The 20,714-nt window shown below is 39.5% G+C and overlaps 1 protein-coding gene across 1 annotated transcript in view; it reads right to left on the bottom strand.

Moving 5' to 3' along the window:
* The window catches only part of ntrk3b (neurotrophic tyrosine kinase, receptor, type 3b), a 215,393-nt gene that overhangs the window by 155,284 nt on the left and 39,395 nt on the right, over window positions 1-20,714 (bottom strand). Inside the window, exon 3 of the mRNA XM_039795075.1 lies at window positions 20,538-20,609. Within this exon, the coding sequence (XP_039651009.1) occupies window positions 20,538-20,609 (72 nt within the window). The remainder of the gene's footprint in view (window positions 1-20,537; window positions 20,610-20,714) is intronic.

The following is a 20,714-nucleotide window of genomic DNA, read 5'->3' on the forward strand; positions in this document are numbered from 1 at the left end:
TCTGCACGACCTAGATTCAGAAGACTAACTGATCTCAGGTCAGTTGTGTAGCCTATGCAAATGTTGGGGCGTGACAAAGAGAAAGACTAAAGCCAAATGAGGAGGAGCAGCAATAGTTGACGTCAACTATGAGGCTCGTTGAGATTTGACCGTTTTCAGAGGCAGTTTCAAATAGTGAGATTTGCAGAGAAAAGAGGTGTCAATGGGATTTAGAGGTTCTATGTATGTCCTAGTTACCCACTAAACTGTCATTATTAAATTATGACAAGGTAAAATCAGTTTTGCATTCTATCACCCCTTTAATTCTCATCACCCCACTGGAGACAGAGGACCACGGGCCAAGCAGATCCAGGCCCAGCAAAGCCCATCCTCCCAGCTGCCCCTAGGTCATTCTAGCACTCTGCCAAACATCCTATTGGGGGTAATTCTGTTTGTCTAAATGCAACAACCTGATTGCAATGCTGAGTTGCCGATGTTTAGCCATTGACATATATATAATGGACCAATAGACCCCGTTGCTCTGGACGGAGACCAGTGAAGGATATTAGAAGCACTTTTCCGGTGATCTCTTGCTTTACTGCGCAGCCTCCAACTGACAGAGACAACGTAAATGTGATGGGAGCAACCTGTCTGAAAGTGTGAAGTCTTCTGGTAGCTGTGCCGAGAGAAATCTCAATCATACCCAATCTTAAAGAGACGGAGAGTGTAGGTATATGTAAGGAGATAACATAGGCACAGGCTAATTATTGCTAACTAACATGCTAGTTAACATTAGTAATTAAACCTAAACAGCTAACGTAAGTCAAAACTGCCTGCAAGCTTCTCCTGTACTATACGGTAATTCCTCTACTGTGCGACAGTAAGTCTCGTGGTTATGACACAATCGTTAGCCTATTTTTACAAAAACGTCTGCTACGGAGCCATAACGTGAGGTACAAGGTAATGGAGCCTTTTATACATTGTCGTGTTTCTTTAGAAATAAACAATGGACAAATAGAGTCTTTAAACATTTCTGATGTAAAGTTATTCACTGTCAAAGTGGCGCCAAAATGGATGCTAGTCAGTGGAATACTAACAGGAGGTGATCTCTTTGTAGCGTCAAAATGGCGCCATAGGAGGTTCGAGTTCTGAAGTGAAGCTTACCCCCTTGTGTTTAGCAGGGATAATGTTTACCATGTTCACCATCTTAGTTTAGCATGTTAGCATGCTAATACCTGCTTATGTCAGTTTTGAAGGTATTTGGACATACACTAAACCAAAGTTTTTGTACAAATTTAAATTTCCATCTGCTTGTGGCGCTAGATGAAAAGTCAGGGGATCATCAAAATCACCATTACATTCTGTGCAAAATGTAATGGCGATCCATCCAATAGTTTTTTTTTGATATTTCAGTCTAGACTAAATTGAATAGAATATTTGATACATTATGTTTATCATTTTACATGTATAACCATAAAATTATGTTTGAACAATACAGAATGAGTACTCTTATTGACATATAAAGCCAAGTATTGTGCATTGTGTGCAAAGCCACCAGCCATGTAACAATATAGTCTACAGCCTTCCTGTTATTTGCCTTGAGTAAATGCAATTAATAGATGTTTTAAGCGGGCAGGTCAAGACCACATCGGTAGTTGCTCCCCTCAATTTCAATTTCTTGAGGAGAAAATGAAAACGGGCCAATAAGGAGGAAAGGAACAATCAATGTATAATACCTGTCACCCGTAGCAGATGCATTACCCTATGATAGCCTCATAGTGACCTACTGCTCAATTTATATCATACTGTGTTGTTATTTATTCAATTTATATAATAATAATAATACATTTTATTTAAAGTGCCTTTCATGACACCCAAGGTCACTTCACAAACAAACAATCATCAAACATCGTTAAAATTATAGTCATCTCATGAAATAAAAAAAAATAAAACTCTGTGCAAACGTTTTAGGCAGGTATGGAAAAAATGCTGTAAACTAAGAATGCTTTCAAAAATGGAAGTGTTAATAGTTTATTTTCATCAATTAACAAAATACAGTGAATAAACAAAAGAGAAATCTAAATCAATATTTGGTGTGACCACCCTTTGCCTTCAAGACAGCATCAGTTCTTCTCGGTACACTTGCACACAGGTTTTGAAGGAACTGGGCAGGTAGGTTGTTCCAAACATCTTGGAGAACTAACCACAGGTCTTCTGAGGATGTAGGCTTCCTCAAATCCTTCTGTCTCTTCATGTAGTCCCAGACAGACTGGATGATGCTGAGATCAGGGCTCTGGGGAGGCCATGCCATCACTTCCAGGACTTCTTGTTCTTCTTTACACTGAAGATACTTCTTAATGACCTTGGTTGTATGTTTGGGGTCGTTGTCCTGCTGCAGAATAAATTTGGGGCCAATCATACACCTCCCTGATGGTATTCCATGATGGATAAATATCTGCCTGTATTTCTCAGCATCGAGGACACCATTAATCCAAATCTACAACTTCATTTGTAGAATTGCAGCCCCAAACTTGCAAGGAACCTCCACCATGCTTCACTGTTGCCTGCAGACAGTCATTAGTGTACCGCTCTCCAGCCCTTCGGCCAACAACCGGCCTTCTGCTACAGCCAAATATTTCAAATTTTGACTCATCGGTCCAGAGCACCTGCTGCCTTTTTTCTGCACCCCAGTTCCTATGTTTTCAGGCATAGTTGAGTCGCTTTGCCTTGTTTCAATGTCAGAGGTATGGCTCCTGGTTACAACTCTTCCATGAAGACCACTTCTGGCCAGACTTCTCCAGACAGTAGATGGGTGTACCTGGGTCCCCCTGGTTATGCCAGTTCTGAGCTGATGGCACTGCTGGCCAGACTTCTCCAGACAGTAGATGGGTGTACCTTTTGCAAGTCTACCTATAAGAATTGATGCTGGTTTGAAGGCAAAGGGTAGTAACACCAAATATTGATGTGATTTAGATGTTTTTTTGGTCACTCACTTTGAATTTTGTAAATTTATAAAAATAAAATAAACAATCATTATTTATATTTTATATATATATATATATATATATATATATAAATATACACACACATACATACATACACATATAGATTCATGTGTTGAGCATCTATACACGGAAGCAAGCAGGATTGAGCTGTGCAGGAGGAACACTATTCAAACCAGAGGCCAGAGCAATGCTCTCCAGTTAGCCACTAAGCCAACTGGAAAGCCAAGGAAGGCTACGCCAATGTTTTACTCTCCGCTGACATGACTTAATTAAAGTGCCATAGCCTTTCTGTAACTTCTTCAGATTTAATTGGATCATTAGCAGAACAGATTTAATTACAGCCAGAGCTGAATGGTTTGCATTAAATCTGCACCTGGGAAACTTGGTCGAATATCAAAAGCTGAAGGAAAATGGAGCAGTTTGTCAAGGAAAGGGGGTGCAATGGACTGGTCCTCACATATCTTGAGGGAGTCCTGAGGGAGTTTGTTAGTAGTTGCCAAACAAGAAACATTCTCAATTCTTGATGACACAAATTCATATTACCAACAAATGACATCAGAATAGTTCAAAAATAGATTCAAATTATTAAACTTAGATTCTGATAAATTGATGCGCAACCACAGATCCAACCCAAATTCTGCATGAAAAACAAAAAGAATCTGAAAAGCTGTTAAAAAAACGATCTTTCCATATAAAGACTGCTTACATAGATACATACATAACTGCATACATACTAAATTCCTGTGTTGAAAGAAATGTCAGACAACTCATGATTCTGTCTCAAATCCTTCCATTGCATTATGCAGTCTTCAAAAGGAGCAACTGTGTCATAAAATATAGCCAACCAGCACTACCTCAAACCTCGCTACTCAATGAAGAAGATGACGTGCACTGAGAGGAAAGTAACTGAGAAGTCGTTCATTGTTGCAGTCAAGGTACGCTAATGGTACTGCTAATGCTGCAACCGCTTCCGGTAACTGAAGCCATGTGCTGTTTCATTTACAGTGATATGAGGTACAAGGGACAAGAACTGAGGGAAGCAATGCCCAATCAGCATTTTCGTGACTAAATTATTCCTTCTCAGGGACTGACTAAACAGTTATCCAGTGTATCAATCAGCTTGTTTATAACCGTTTATGTGGCAGAGGATGTCATTTTTTAAGGCATTTTTTATTCAGTTTTGAACAAAAATTGAGGAAATCATTTATTTTACTCACACTTTGAATCACAATATCTTGCATTGTTATGTTGTTATTCGGACTACATTTTTAGATTGAATTGTCTCAATAAGACAGATACACACCACTAAAAAATGGATTGTAAGACAAAAACCAGCTCTGATGTGGACAGTGATAATGACAGCAGAATATGAGTGTGTGCAGCACAGCACACTCATGGTGACATTTATGAGAGAAGGCTCTACTGATTATCAAAGGGTTCAGTGAGTTTTAAGCTGTGATTGCTAACATCACTTCAGAGTCTTTAGGACATTTGGAGAGAGGCAGGGCGTTAGCACCTCTGAGAACGAGCACTTACTCGAGCTGTCTCATCTCTGGGCCTCAAATACACTTTTGTTTCTGTAAAATGTGCGAGCTATTTTTAAGATCAATAGCTAGACCTAGTTCGCTAATAAAACTAGTAAAACTAAATAGCTAGTAAAACCATTCAATGTGGAGTCTCAATAATCCATACACGCTTTACTGGCTTTGAGGGCACATTTCATTTGATCGCATTTTAAATTGTGTCATGATAATAACATACACACATATACTACTAGGTTAAACTTAATGTTTTATGAAAAATATCCAAGAGCATTCTTTCTGAGCAATATTACAATTTAAACCGTGGTTATTTTGTTATAGCTTACATTCCAGGACTCTTTTTTTCAGTTAGAGAAAAAGTCAAACTTTTTTTCTATAGAATATTTGACTAATTTAGTCCACATGCATGAACACATTACATCAGTGGGTTTACAGTACTTGGCATCAATTTATACTATTCCAACATAAATACCACATTCTAAAGTGGCTTTATTTGTATTGATAACAGCTACTTTATCTCCCATATACGATAATGATGACACATTTGTGCTTTGTCATGTCTGATGACATTATTATACATAACCATTAATGATACTGTTTACAGCTCTGTGCTGTAACTGCTAAAGATAACGTTGTCTTCAGAGACTGACAGGATGAGCTACCTCACAGCTCGGATTCTTTTATCAATTCACATATTTTATGGTAATGAACTTTTAAGCACATCATGTCATCATTTAAATGTTTAATGGGAGATTCTGTCAACTTATTACAACTGTTGGTATGTGCACTCAACAACCGTAGATCTAGCGTACCCTACTGTCTGAAATCAACAACTAGATTGTTTATGTGTCATTTTTGAACAGCAAAAAACAGCATAGCCCAAACATCAAAATGATACAGAGTGAGGTTTCCTCTTCGACCAAACCATTTTTGTCCGAGCGTGTGGATCAGACAGTGACCAGCAGAGACCATTTTAACAAGTAAGCAGTTAAGTCATTTTTGTTGTTTTGCCAACTCACAGTATTAACATTATTGTATTGTATATAAGTATTGACTAATGTTAATTATTTACGGAGACAGTTATTCTAGCAAATGAAATTAACAATTAAAGTGCAACAGCTTGTTATGACATTATTATTTATGTAGGTAATAATTCAAATTGCCGCTCCCGCATTTTGAAAATTACACTTTTTCAAACCATGATTTGAATTTAAAACAATTAATAGTGCAGTCAAGTAAAATTAGTATGGCCAAAATTGTTTTAATAGTTCGCAGTTGTTATTCATGATTAAATCTGGGAACAAATTGATTGTTTTTCTACAATCTGTTATTAAAGCTGAAATCTATGATTCTGTGAAAGTATGGAGAAGGAAACAGACTGCAACTCCACCGCTCCCAACAACCATCTTATCAGCCTCCCTGGATACACAGAAGGGAAAAAACTTATTTCCTTTTTCAAATGATCAAAGTCATTCTCCTATCTGTCTCTGTCAAGAGGAAATCAGACCACTGCCGCACTCTCACCGCACCGCACACTATCAGTGCATGAGAGGCCGGAGGCTCCAACCAGAGGCCAGGCATCGGAGCCACAGGGCTGGAAAGAAAAGGCCCGATCCCCCCCCATCCCATCCCCACAACCCGTGGCAAAGTAAATAGCAATCTACTCGGCTGAAATCCTCATCCTCTTGTCCAAACACATCTGAGGCTTCCTCGCCACTGTCGTTTGATTGACAGCGCCTGTGTCGGAGGACTTGGCGCTGTGTACACCAAATGTCAGGCCTCAGCCAGACAATTGTCTGTCAGTTCACAGGTTGGGGCTTGAGTGGCGAGTGATGTGGGAGGATGGAAGAGGGTGGAAGTGAGCGGATGGGAGGGCGGCCGGAGCAAAGTGCTGCCTCAGGAGTCAGAGAACCTCATCTGGCCTGTGGGATTCTGCTGCCTCAGAGAGAGGAGCTGCTGGTGCTGCTCCTCCAGCTTTTAGTCGCAGGCACTGACAGACAGGCACACAGTTATTTAACACTGTGCGAGTGGAGCATGATGACACTGCATGTTCGACCCCTGCACCGCGACTTGAAAGCACTCCACCACCTTGGTTAAGAGGACGGAGCGCCGCAGAGATGCTCCTGCACACCGCAAAAAAACAATCCCTCACCGAGATGAAAGCAACTATTTTTAGCCGCTCTGTCAGCTCAGGTAAAGAAAATGTTGTCTTGCCTCGATCATTCCCCCCCCCCTTTTGGTTGTTCAACACTCAAGAGATCAAAAGCGACGCCAGGAAGGGAAGGAAGCGAGGTGAGGATGCAATGAACTATCGGTGGGAGGTTTGAACTTGAGGCGGGTAGGAGAGAGCTCAGTGTTACAATCGCTATTGATCCAGTCACGCCAGTTGACATGGAGACCCTTGAGACTGAATGTCCTGTACTGCAGATTAACTGAAGCCGTTATTCCTGTGGCTCACCATGACCCACAACCACCCACCGCAGTCTCAGGACCAGCCGTCATAAAGCATTAGGCTCCGTTAGACTTCTGTGATTATGGATGTAAAGATCGCCAGCGCAGCCTGGCCACTCTCTGTCTCTCTGAATGGGCCTCGAGGTGAAGGCCTTCTTCTCCCTTAGTACTGCTTTCATGCCTAATGTCTCTTGCTCTTCCTTCCCGTCATTATCTACTATGGCCTATGTCTCAGTTTCTATTTCTGAATCTCTCTTTCTGTCTTTTTATCACTTCCCCACTTAGTTTCCAGGCTTGGTTAGAGCCAGTTTCTCTCTTCTTCCCACATTTTCCTCTTTCTGTGATTTTCTCTCACTGACTCAGTCCTGCAATCTTGCATCAAAGTCTGATTTAGTGTCAAATAACCATCTGTCAAATCACAGGACAGTGCTTTATGAGTAATGTTTTACGATACAATGTATTATAACCATTATACATTAATAATGTATTATAGTATATTGTATGCATGGCTATGAAAAGCCTGGGCTTTTCATAGCCATGCATCACTCCAAGATCAATTTGTCGAGACGTTGACTGAGTAAAGCAAGAAAAGTAATTAAGGCCCTATAGAAACACACACACAATCTCACACACACACACACACAATCTCACACACAAACAATCACACACAATCACACACACACACACACACACACACACGCTAATGTCCATCTAGTCATTTAGCCTAAAGTTGCCTTAAGTGATTTAGGACCACTAGGAGGTAGAAATACTCAAAAACAAAGCCAGTCATGTGGGTCTTATTTTAAGGTTTTGGCATTATTTATGATATTGGTTTTGTTAACACTGTTAACACACAAAATAGTTGCTGAGTTTTGGGGATGACAAAATGTAGCCAGATAATTACATAATTAGATCCCCCAGGTCAGCCAAACTTATTTGCTTATTTTAACTAGGCATAATGAAAAATGATTATCCAAACCTAACTCAACTTTGACTTCTGCTGAAGAACTTTAAAAAAATAAATTACATCAAATAATTATACTGTTTTAATGTTAGATGGCTTGCAACCTTTTCATCAGATCTCAGCTTTTACTTTGGTGAGTGCAGTGTTATCATGACCAATAGAAAAGATGGCCAAAGCTAAAAAAAAACAAAAAAAACAAAAAGATACAAGTTGTAAAAACACAAAATTATCCATTTAAGTCCTCTGGCAAATAGTTGCCTCTTTATACCTCCATTGGAAACAGAGTAAAATGGGATTGGAGCACTCCCTCATTTGCCTTGTCTCACAAAGAAAACATTTGATCTTAACAGTCACTAATTATCAATCAACTTCATGCTGGGTATGATCAGATTGTTAAAGCTGTGAGAGTATTGTATTCATTGTGGTGTATTTGAGAACAAAACTCCTTTATATCTCAAATGACTAATTTTCAGTCAATTTCCTTTAACTTCAGTTGGCTTAAAAGGTTTTTACCGATAAGTCCTGGCTGTGGTGCTACAACAAGCATGCAGTTAAATGCTGGAATGCCTGTGAAACAAATGGTGACAATGACTCAAGTCAAATAAAACAGGAAGAAACCCTGTGCAGAAAAAGCAGCCTTTGCCATGTCTGACAGGGCTTCCTGTTTGACAGAACACTGGAGCCACTTGTCTGCATGTTGTATTCTGAGATGTACTCCCTCAGCAGCAACAGCGTCTGTTTAAGCTCTGTACAATCTCTTCTGGCCACAGAGCTCATTCTATAGATAAATACAACCAGTATAGAGCTAGAGCATGGACTGATGCATTCCATTCACAGCCGGCGAGTGTCCCAGTGGTCAAGCTGTGGCAGATAGTCGGCCGGTGACCAGCCGAGCGTCTCTCCCTGCAGTCCACACGGCCGGCAGATACCATGCTCCATGACACCACTATCACAGGGCAAGCCTCCATGTTTGTGTTTACAGTGAGATTAGTCACACGCACATCCAAGCACCCGAGCATGAGGATGGATTGTAAATTTGAACTCCGTATAAATTTATGAATACGCTGATTCAATTTGGAATGCTTGTTTGCTCTCCCAAACCTCCACGTCTGGGAAATAAGCCTTGCTATATGCCCTGTTTAACCACCGCCTCTAATGTGTTCTTCTCTGTTGTAGAGCTGCAGTTTTTTTTTGTTTTAAATGAAAAAGTCCCTTTTTCTACATTGGAAAAAATCCATTACCACCACTCCAGAATAATACCTTGAAAACCAAGCAGTCTGCATGATCAAACACCGGTTTAGTTTACACACTGTAGCAACACAGCAGCTGGCACAGCAACAACACGTTAAAGAATGATTTCATGTGGTGCATTGTCGGTGGTAAGGTTGTTTTTTTTAAATGGCGGGGGCAGTCTACTACAAAATCTAATGTTAGAGGGAGATCCTGAAGTACCCTACACCTCCTCATCAGCTATCCCCCACAGTCACATGGCTCCAGCTCTGGCAGAGCAGAGCTGCAGGCCAGCCTGTGGGAGGAAATCAGGTTCACGCAACCTTTACCTGCAGAGCATTGCCAACTTTCAATTTACCACACTTGGAAAGCAGGAACGCGACCACACAGAGCACAGTGGGCAGGAACCGAGTGTGAGTATGATTTCAGCTGAATTACTGTTGATTCAAGGGTGGATTCAGCATTTCTATGTGCATCCAGTGCCAGTATGTATAGCATACGCATATGCATTATTTGATGAAAATGAAGGCTCGCTGGAATAAACAACGTTGGTCATCAAAGGGTATATTATAGGAGGTAGTCCTCCTCCAGGGCAATGCTCAACTTGAGAAAGGATGGGTAGAAGCAAAACATTTATGGTAGCCGACATTACTGAATAGCGGGCCGTGGTATTTCAATACATTAATGATAATAAATAATAATCTTCATGGTGCATTGTTTTTTTACCCCTGACGGTCACAACTATAGACCGCGTGTGCAGCTAATCCAGTTAATACAGCAATAACTTCAACCAATCAAATTGATTGCTTACCATGTTTAGACAGTTTGCCAGAGAGAACAACAGCATAGGAAAGGAAGTAGCAATATAATATTTAAACATTATGAGAGGAAAAGGAGCTGCTCAAAAGCTCTGTTTGCACTTCATTATTTAGAAGATTCAGTCTTGTTTTCTTTTATTGAATATAGGCCACTGGTTCATTAGGCTAGCACTGATTGTATTCATGGTAAAGATAGCTATTTGTTTTTCTATACAAGTTCAATGTGTCTGTATGTTGAAAGTATCTAAAAATATTGTTGAAAGAATATGGAAAAGTACAATGTTGATTTTATTTGACAGACGTAGGGGTTGGCTAGAGGACGCCATTCAGAATACATGACCAAAGCTGGGAGAACATTTTAGTAACTGGACCTCTTTGAATTTTTATTGAATATCCCTGCTGTATTCCTTTTCAGAAATCCAAAGGCAGATGGATATATTTTCCTTTTGGGAGAGGTAGATGTATTTTAATCACATCCCTCAGCTATTTTAGTTCCCTAACATTTACTTTGATGGCATTAATGAATCACTATTAGATTTTGATTTCAGAAATTGTAATTACCATCTTAAAAAGAGACATTAATGTGTGATATGCATCAAAAAATAACTGTTAAAACTAGACTAGAGGTTTGGCCTTGCTTTAAAAGCTCTACATGCGTATACGAAAAAGGCGTTTTATAATAACAAGGCTTTGTTCACATCTACATTCATATATTGTAAATTAAAGACTCGCCAAGATACCTAGTGACAGAGTAAAACAGCTGGTACATTACTTTGTAATAACCAAAGAAGTTATTTATTTTTTGCAGAAAAGATTAGCTCAGTGGATTCTGTTTCTTAACAGCATCCTGTTTCATTTTCATACGGTTACATACACTCACCCTAAGAGCTCCTCAGTACAACAGAGCATCTCTAATGAAGCACTTGCATAGGTTACAGGAAATATATGTCTCATTACTTTTTCACAGATTTAACCAGTTTGTTTGGGTTTCAAAATAGCAGCTCTCCATAATGGTTGGTCCACTTTTCTAACTACTGGGCTATTGCCACCTCAACTTGTTTCATACAACAGTGAAGGGTTATGCTGTTCTTCGATTGATTTTTTTTGCCTTTGAAACCAAGTAAAAGAAAACAGTGAATACACACTTAACAATTGACCTGTCTAAGCTATGGCTGCAGAACTGTCTCATAAAAAAGGTCTCGATTTCAGTCCCTTCAATGGCCAATGAGTCAAGACAGCACTGTTTGGTTAAAATGACCTCCAGCATTATACTGGACCCCTCCTGCTTTCTCTGGGATAGAGCGTCAGCTAACTGCCTCGAATGTGAATGTAAGATGCTTGACACAGACAGTACATCAGGGTTTAGCATTCATTTACACCTTTAAGATCACAACTCTATTTTTGTGCCGGTGGAAGGGCCAGGCAGAACACTAGAGACTGCAGCAGTCATCTGGATAACGGTTTCATTTCCCAGGCAGCCACTGCCTGAAGTGAATAGGCTACCTAAAGACCTGAACCAGTAACTCTTTCATAAACACACAGAGGAGGAAGGAGAAAAGGAAGTTATTTTTAAAGGAACGCCAAAGAAAAAGCAGAGAGTTTAAAAGCCTTGACATAGTAAACTGAGAATAATCAGACTTCTAATTAAAAGGTGGTCTCAGGCTCGCTGGCCAACTGGCCAGAGTATGAAAATGACATTTAGGAAAAAAAAAAAAGAAATAAAATAAAACAAGTAGCTGGGAAGATTTAATGAGAGTGTGTCTCTCCACTTCCTTCTCCCTGTGGGGAGTGACCTTTCCGACTCCCTGGTGACAACGTTCCCTCCAGATTTATTGTGCTTCTCCCTCGGCTGCACTGGAATAAAGGGAGGAGTTGCCTCACCATCCAGACGCTGACCTTTAAGTTGACACAGGCGGGGACAAGCACAGCGCACGACGCCTGGCCGGCCAGGAGCATCACATGGAGAACTGGACCCAGCGGGGGCAGAAATGAGTTGAAAGAACAAGAGCTTGTAGTGGCGTCTTTGTTTATTGACTAAATTTCCACCTGGTACTTTGAGTGCAGGATAAATGGGAGATGAATGTTGTAGTAGGAGAGCTAGAATACTGAGTCTTCACACCCAGAAACAAGGAGGGATCAAAGGGAGCAGCAGAACAGGAAGTGACTGTTAAAATAACGCTAGTCTATATCGACGACGTTTTATTTCCGGGATTGTTCAGGTTAACTGCTCCTCAGATCTCTGCAGGGTAAATCCAGACAGCTAGCTAGACTATCTGTCCAATCGGAGTTTTCTGTTGCACGACTAAAACTACTTTGAGCGTCCACGTTCCACCAAAACAAGTTCCTTCCTGAGACTATTTTGCAGAGGCACCGTGGCTCCATTTAAAGAAATGCCAATAAACCAGAGCACGTTTTTCTCTCATCCTAGAATGCTGTGGAGGAAGGTCTGGCAATGCGAGACTAAAATTACGCTGACTAGGTCTCCATCTAGCTAGCAGTCCACCATTGTCTTCAACTGTTAATCAGATGTACAAGTTACATGAAAGTCACAAGTATTATATTTGGGAAATACCCGTATTGTCTTTCTTGCACAGAGTTAGATGAGAAGATTGATATCACTGTCATGCAGGGCTCATCGCACTTTGTACAGTGTTAAGTTGACTTGCTGGTCGCCCAGATTCTTTTCTTGAATCCTCTGCAGTCAGCATTGAGTTATGGCTGTTATGTTGTATTGTCACTAAACTGCTCCGGCTAGCATAACGGTTGGCGTGACCTGCCGGCACTGGTAGCAGAACTCCCATAGGATTCAGTAGAGTTGAATATTAATTGTTATATTATTTTATCTTTTTGTGTTAATTTGAATTATAATTTTTACTTTTTTCCAATGAGATTCATGACAACTTCAATGTTGAAGAGGTTAGAAATGGTGTTAGTTATTCCTCGTTACACCTTGTTTGTACAATAGTTAACATTTGTAGTGTTGACGTCATTTATTTTTTATATTTTGCAGTCTTATATTGATTGTTCATTTCCATTTGTCAAAATTCTCTCTCTCTCTCTCTCTCTCTCTCTCTCTGTATGCATGTATGCATGTATGTATGTATGTATGTATGTATATATATATATATATATATACACACACACGTGCAAGTGTGTGTTGCTTTTAAAGGTTAAAAAAGAACCAGAGAGAATAAATAATAATAATGATATAATGAATAAAAATAATCTGTCGATCAGCAAAGAATTACAGCTGTCACAGAATGTCATGGAGGAGCTCATTCTGACCACATCAAGAGTGTGACAGGAGAGAGTGGGAGTATGTGACTTACATTATTTACAGAAAGTACTTAATATTTCATTTTTAAGAGAGAAAAGGCTTTAAGGATGACAACTTATCCTGGACTAAACGTATCGCAGGGCAACTTTCAAAACAGTACTACTCTGTATTTCAAATCTTCAAAAATTACTTTTCCAGAAACAGGTGATTGAAAATGGGGATCATGTAGTAATCAGCGTCTTAGTATACAGACCATTATGGTATTCCATTAAGGGCCGAGCAACAAGCAGGCCACGACTCCCAGTAAAGTGAGGGGGGCTATGTAAAAGGTCAATGGTCAAGTACACATACGGTTATCACAGGAAAAAAATATTTGTGGAAAAAATATTTGTGGCTGCATGACCCGACCCAAAGCCTCAATGAATGCGCTGCATTTTAAACTGCTGATGCACAATCCTGCATCGTGGGACCATTCTTCAATGGCACGCCTGCTCTGCCTGCCTGACCAAGCAGAGCAAGGTCATATTACCACTTCTCAGACGCTTAGAACTGCGAGAGCGTGGGAGAGACTGACACAGAGCAGGCCACAATGAGCAATAAAATTAATGATGTAAATGATAATGAAGCTAACCCAGTACAGTCCCATCACCATGCTGAGATAACACAATTTATTCCTCTAATATAAATCTCCATAGCAGCAATACACGAGATGATGTCCTTTAGATCATTGGCATGGCAGCAATGCAGGGCATGTAGCACAAAACCTTCTGTGGCACCAGGTGTGTGTGTGTGTGTGTGTGTGTGTGTGTGTGTGTGTGTGTGTGTGTGTGTGTGTGTGTGTGTGTGTGTGTGTGTGTGTGTGTGTGTATGTGTAATCTCAAAGCACATTCTGAAGGAGATGTAGGGCGTTTTCGTACATGTAGCTTTTTCGTTTTATTCCCATTCAGGGGCTAAAATTATACAATTGTTGCATTTGTCCTTTGGTCGGTTTGTGTTCACATTGCAACGTTCAACAGCGGTCCAAGGCGTTCTCAAAGTCGTAAACAAATGCCTGCAGATAACAAAGAGCTAGAACTGGAAAACAGTCTCATTACATTTTGTTTTGTGGTGTGAAATTAAGATGTGAAACTGCCAAAGGAACAATTTTTCCTTGTCGTGGCTGTATGTTCTTCCACAAATGTACAAATAAAACTGAGCAAAGTTTGGTGGCACACATTCGGGGTAGTCCAGGGACCAGAGGTTGGACATGCATGAAATAAAATATGGAGTACAGAAAAGACAGCTTCACATCTCCCCAGCCATTGATGTAATTGTGGACTTACTGGCGCTGAGTATGGTCATTTTCTGCAAAGAACGTGCAAAATATTACTGATTGTTCCTTTAATGTCCCCTTGTGGTACTAAAGAGGTTCAAGGCTGTTTCATCACTTTTATCCAGCCACAACAATTGTTGAGATGGGACTTGCTGCTGAGTCACTGGTGCCACTGAGACAAACATGTTAATATATTAACTTGATGAGTGGTCTGTTTTAAGACAAAACCCCCAAAGAAATATGTATGCACTTATGGGTTAAGTTAGCAAACATTTCCCTCACCCTATCATGAAAAAACTCTCGGAAAAACGATCAGGGTAAACTCAGAGCCTTTAGAGAATGGTTATATGACTAGATATGACTTGAATGTTAACTTAGGAAGAACTGTATTAATATTTCAATGGGTTTTAATTATTTAGACCATTTTATTATATGTCTTTGCACTTTATGTAACAAATAACCCCACCTGAGGTGAATGGAATTTACAACATTGGGAGGATATTATCCATGAACCAAATATCTGTCATTTACCCATATGACTCATTTTGATCTTGCTTTTCTGTTTAAAACATCAGGAAATATAGTTTCTGGGGCTCCAGCTTAGTCGCCACTGTTTTCCTGGCATCCTCACAGTGAATTTTAGACCAAGAATTAGTCTGGCAAATAATCCCGCCTAAAAATTCAATGGGCCATTTTGACACTTCTAGATTAGACAAACAGGATATGAGGTGTACTTCTTTTTCTTTATTTCTGTTCTGTTTCCTGTTATCTGAAAACTGTGTACAGCAAGGTTTTCTTTGTTGAAGTTTGAGGAAAGTTTATTGTAAGTGTATTGCACTTTATTTTTATATGGTTCTGTGAAAAATAAATCTTCCCAGCCCTTGTCACATGACCTATTAATGTTTCCATGATGACTATCCAAATTTTTGCCTTAAGAGCCCACAGAAAATGTGTATATTTGGATACACAATTTGTTGAAAATAAAAATCAGGGAAATTAATAATGAATGTGATGTGTTTTATTTAGCAAAATTACATTGTGTTGTTCTGTCCTATCCAATATTTCCTTTATCTCTAAGCAGGTTTTCAATGCTATATTCTGATCAACCCCCCCCTTATTGGCCAATTTGGCCCCTCCTTTGACCAATGGCTGCTTGTAGTACCTGTGGTCTTGAAATCTCAGCTTGTCACACTAATTGTAAATGATTCACAAAAAAGCATCAGCAAGCAGTAAATATAACATGTTGATTTGCTGTTTGCATCTTGCAAGCACATTAATTCAGAGTGCTGCTCAAATATTTTTGTTATGAGTGTATGTTACACAGATTTAGTGCTGGAGAGTTAATCACTGTCTGGAGCTTTGCACAATGTACATTTACCTTTATGTCATTCAGCTGGAACTCATCTGAGTTGTCTTGAAAAGCAGAGCTTCTGTGTCTCGCTCAGAAGCTCAAGGTTAAAATAGTTTTGAGTTTTAATTAGATTTTATTTCATTTTTATTTCAGTTAGTTTTCATAGTATGTTTTGCTAGTTTTAGTTCCAGTCTTTCAGAAAGGTTTAGGTTTTATTGTAATTTAGATTGAATTTGTTTTTGTTAGAGCCAAAAAAGAATGACTCAGAAGTATAAAGTTGCATTATACATACAAAATACATGGTTAGAAAAAAGCCATGAAGTTTAATGTTGAATCTTTGCGCTACTTTAGTGTCCAATGTGAAGCAATTACGGCACAGCACCATCTCACGTCAAGTCCGTTCAATTTCTGTAGTTCAATGTCAAGAGAGATGACGGAAACTCAAGCCGTCTCCAAAAATACTATAGCTAAAAACCTCAAAGTATTTACATTCATGTATGTCTTATTTGTATTACATTTCTTTACCTGGCAAATATAGTTTCAGTTTAGTTTTTTTTGAAGAATTTAGTTTGATTTAGTTTCAGTTTATTAAATATATTTTTTCCCTGTTTATATTTGTTTTAGTTTACTATATGAACCCTGAGACACATCAGCAGAATATAGGCTTATTGAACATCTTGGCTGCTGCATGGATTCAATCTCTGCACCTCCTTTATGCACCAACATCTTGCTGATAACAATACAGAACTCCCTCAGGATTACAGGTACACTGCAATTAGCTTATACAGGTATACTGTAATTAGCTTATACAGGTATACCTTAATTAGCTTTATTTTGAGCTCAAATAAGGTGGCCCCATAGAGGTCACCTCATAATTACACCACTAATGCTTTGACAAGAGCCGTTAGGAAAATAAAGAAGGCTACAAAAAAGGATATTAAATATGGCCGAGTTCATTTCTAATGAACCAGCCAGATGTTTTAGTCAGAATATCTGGTAGAGCTTGTAAGCTGTGTACTGTACTTCGACATCTGTGAGGCTGCTGTCAGTGCTGTGCTGTGTTTTACACAACCTTTTGTTGTTTTTTACATTTGTGTCTGAATAATTCATGTAAAAGCTTTACTTGGTTTTGGTTGATTATTGAGGTGTTACCATGTCGACCTTTTGTTTTTGTTTTTTCCATTTCCTCCAACTTCCAGTCACAATTTCTGGCTATAGTAAATAAGTAAAAAGTCCTGGTCCTGATTGGCTCAGTCAACCTCCTATGAATTTGGGAACACACGTCCACACTTATGAGGAGTTCATATGACCATCACATCCACTGCAGATATCGCTTAGCCTGATGGTGAGAAAATGAAAGAGCACTGATGTTTAACTTACCATTACAATGATGCACGTTATTAAGTTATTAACATTATTTGCAGTCACCACAAACGATCACTAAACTGATATTTGCTTTGATGGTCTGGAAGCTAATTCATATCATCAAATAGGAATTAAGAGCATCTCTCTCACTACAGCCCCGTGTACACAGCTTCAACATGACAGGCCTGCTGTGCCTAGTTACAGTTGCTAACCGGTGATTGGACAATTGCTGTACAATTGTCACGTAAAAAGGTATGTAACACAGTAGAAGAATATGATCTGAAAAGAGAGCGTTAAGTGTGAAGTGGTGTGAGTTATAGTCATAAGGTTTATTATAGGGGTGGGAAAAGAAAATCAAAAATTGTATATATCATGATTTTTCTGTATCACGATACAGCGTATTTTTCTTTTCCCTAGAATCAATGTATTTATTTATTTTTTACCAATGATTCACCTAAATATTTTATGTTCATACTGTACCGCTGATGGCGACTACATCATATCTGTTTCCAGCAAACAGAGTGAAAGCAGAACATGCAGAAAAAATACATGTTATGTACTTCTTTACAAAGGAAATAAATGTTAGACTGACATGTGATGTGCATTCTTAGAAAACATTTTTTTTTTTAGAAATGTTTCTTGATATATTGTCAATATATATTGTGATATAAGTGTATTATTCAACTTTGGTTTTTGTTAAAAGAGGAAAATAAAATCTATTGTCAAAGCCCTAGTTTACTCTATCTTTAACATGTCTGAACATGTGATCATGAGAACAGCTTTAATTCTCCTCAAAGGAGCAACCAGTTGAGTATTTGATGGCCCGGGCTTTGAGCAGACCTGTCTGACACACACATCAATGAGGTCGGCCTTCTGAGGCTAAGCTTAGGCATAATAATTAATCTGCTTTGACATCATCATCCTCTGTGTCACCTAGCAACTGTCCGTCTGCATTAATGAGACCACAAAAGGAACCGGTCATGGACGGTCTGGGTTAGGGCTCTCACTGGTTACAATGCAAATGCCTCCATGTGGGAGAAGTGAAGATGAAGTGAACTCACTTGATTTATCTTTTTGTTTCTATTTGTAGGACATCATTCATCACATTCTTAGCCTGAATCCAACAAGTCCTTCATCCATACAACAATATAGGTTGTTTTTTTCCCTCTAATACAACCCACAGAAGCGTTTCATAACTTAGCATTAAGGTTAGCCTAGCAGTGGCAGGAAATACGACCCACAGGATCATTTTGCGTCCATACAGGAGCGTTTTGCGTGACGGTTTTATTTTTTCAAAAGTGACACAAACCCCAGTCTCCTGCGTGAAAGTCCTGTTTGTTTGACCCATGCATCAACCCAACCAGCCTCTTTAAGTGGAATTTGGTGCTTTTATACTTCATCACCTTACTAAAGCAGCAAGAGGGCACCGCCACTATAAAATGTAAATATGCTCGTAACAGCTCCTTGAACAAATTTCATATAACATGATATATCTTTAGTTAAAGAGACAAAATAACACTTTTGTGGAAATATTTTACTTTTGCTATAATTGTTTACATTCCCACTTTTGTTTAACATTACAACAAAGGGAAAAATGCATCATCACCCTCTCACCTAATCTTTTTTTATATCTTTTGCACATCTTGATTTTTTTTAAGTCCCTAACACTGCACAGCAATGACGTTTTTTTACTAAGATTAAGGGAGGCAGAGATGAGGAGGTTACACTCTTTTACAAAGTATTTCTTTGCAGTCTTGTGTTAGTTAATCCATCTTCTGGAGATACAATTAAAGAGAAAGGAGGATTCAAATAACTTTCATTAAATGTTGATGAGCTCGATTAGCTCTACCAGTCACCCAACTAGATAAAGAGACAAGCAATACTTTAAAAAAAAGTCTAAACACATACTCCAACACCCAAAAGTCAGCTCGTAAGATAATGACTCAGACTAGATTTGTCTGTGCTAAATCCAACACATTCTCACTCCAATCGCCTAAAATACGAACACTTGGGCATGAGCCTTTGGCGTTTTTATTGACACTTAAAGTCTCCTTTAGTGTCAGATCTAAACGCGTTTTACCTAAACACGCTTGGTCAGGACTATTGTCATCACTTTTGACGCTATGGGTCTGGACGTACATTTAACTGACACGCAGCACAACAACAGGAATGTTAGATTTAGGAAAAGATCTTGGGTGGGCTTATAAAAAGATATGTTTCCGTGACATGCGGGACAACAACTGGACAGTTGGGTTTAGGAAAAAATCATGGGTGGGGTTATAAAATGACTTTATTCAGTGACACGTGGGACAAGAACAGGACATTAACTCTGGTCTCCTGGGTAAAAGTCCTGTGATGTCTGACCCATCTACCACCCCAAACAAACTATTTTGGGCTTTCACACTACTCGCTACCATTGTCGCTCTTAATACTATGTCATCTTACAGCGCCCCGGTGTGTTCCAGTCACACGCTGAAGGATGCTTTTTGTATCTGACGCTGAGAGACACTGATCAAGCGTCCGTATTTTACGAGTTGGGAGTGAGAACGGGTTAAGTCCTCTTTACTTTAGCATCAAGATTATGAACTGCTGCTTGCTATCACACACACACACACACACACACACACACACACACACACACACACACACACACACACACACACACACACACACACACACACACACACACACATTCAAGTCTAACAGCAGTCATCAGAAGAAAAGAGGACCAAACTGCCTCTCAGCTGACAACTGCAAATTGCAAATGGCAATGTGTTCAGGTAAAAAGACTGTGACTGAGTTCCTCACCGTGTTTACTCCTGGAAAATTGGAGAATAACAGGCTGTCATACGGTGACACATCAGCCTTTGTTAAAGAAATTACTTTGCTCTTCGCACAGCTCTCTGATGCTCGCCCTCCTGGACAAATTATCCATTTGGTGAGCGTAGACTAAATGGAACTGCATCTTTGGCATGTTGCTCTACCAAAGCACAAAGAACCGGGGCAAATAGGAATCCAATTATCCAAGGCAAATAATGGAGGTTTCATTTAAGATGTGCGGCTATTGCGGCAGTAATGGCAGCGCCACAATTATCCTGAAGCCACTCTGTATCAACTGCATCATCTTCTGCTCGACACTAACTCATCTATAGCCATATGCTACAAGCGGTCAAGCATTAAAGATCATAACACATGTTTTGAAGGCACGGGAAACATGGTTGTCAAAGATAGAATATTTACTCACATGTAGCGTATGTGTGGATTCTGAGCGAACGCTCGAGCCTGGATCACCCTCAGGTTGCAATTCATGATAGTTCTGAAATGGGAGAAAATGATAAAATAGGGTTAGGTTAGGGTTACAAACAACCTAAACAAAGACATGTCTTTTCTTCTTAGTGTAGGCACATACAAACACATGCAC

The sequence above is a fragment of the Perca fluviatilis genome, chromosome 3 (assembly GCF_010015445.1).
Source record: "Perca fluviatilis chromosome 3, GENO_Pfluv_1.0, whole genome shotgun sequence".
In the NCBI taxonomy this organism is placed as follows: Eukaryota; Metazoa; Chordata; class Actinopteri; order Perciformes; family Percidae; genus Perca; species Perca fluviatilis.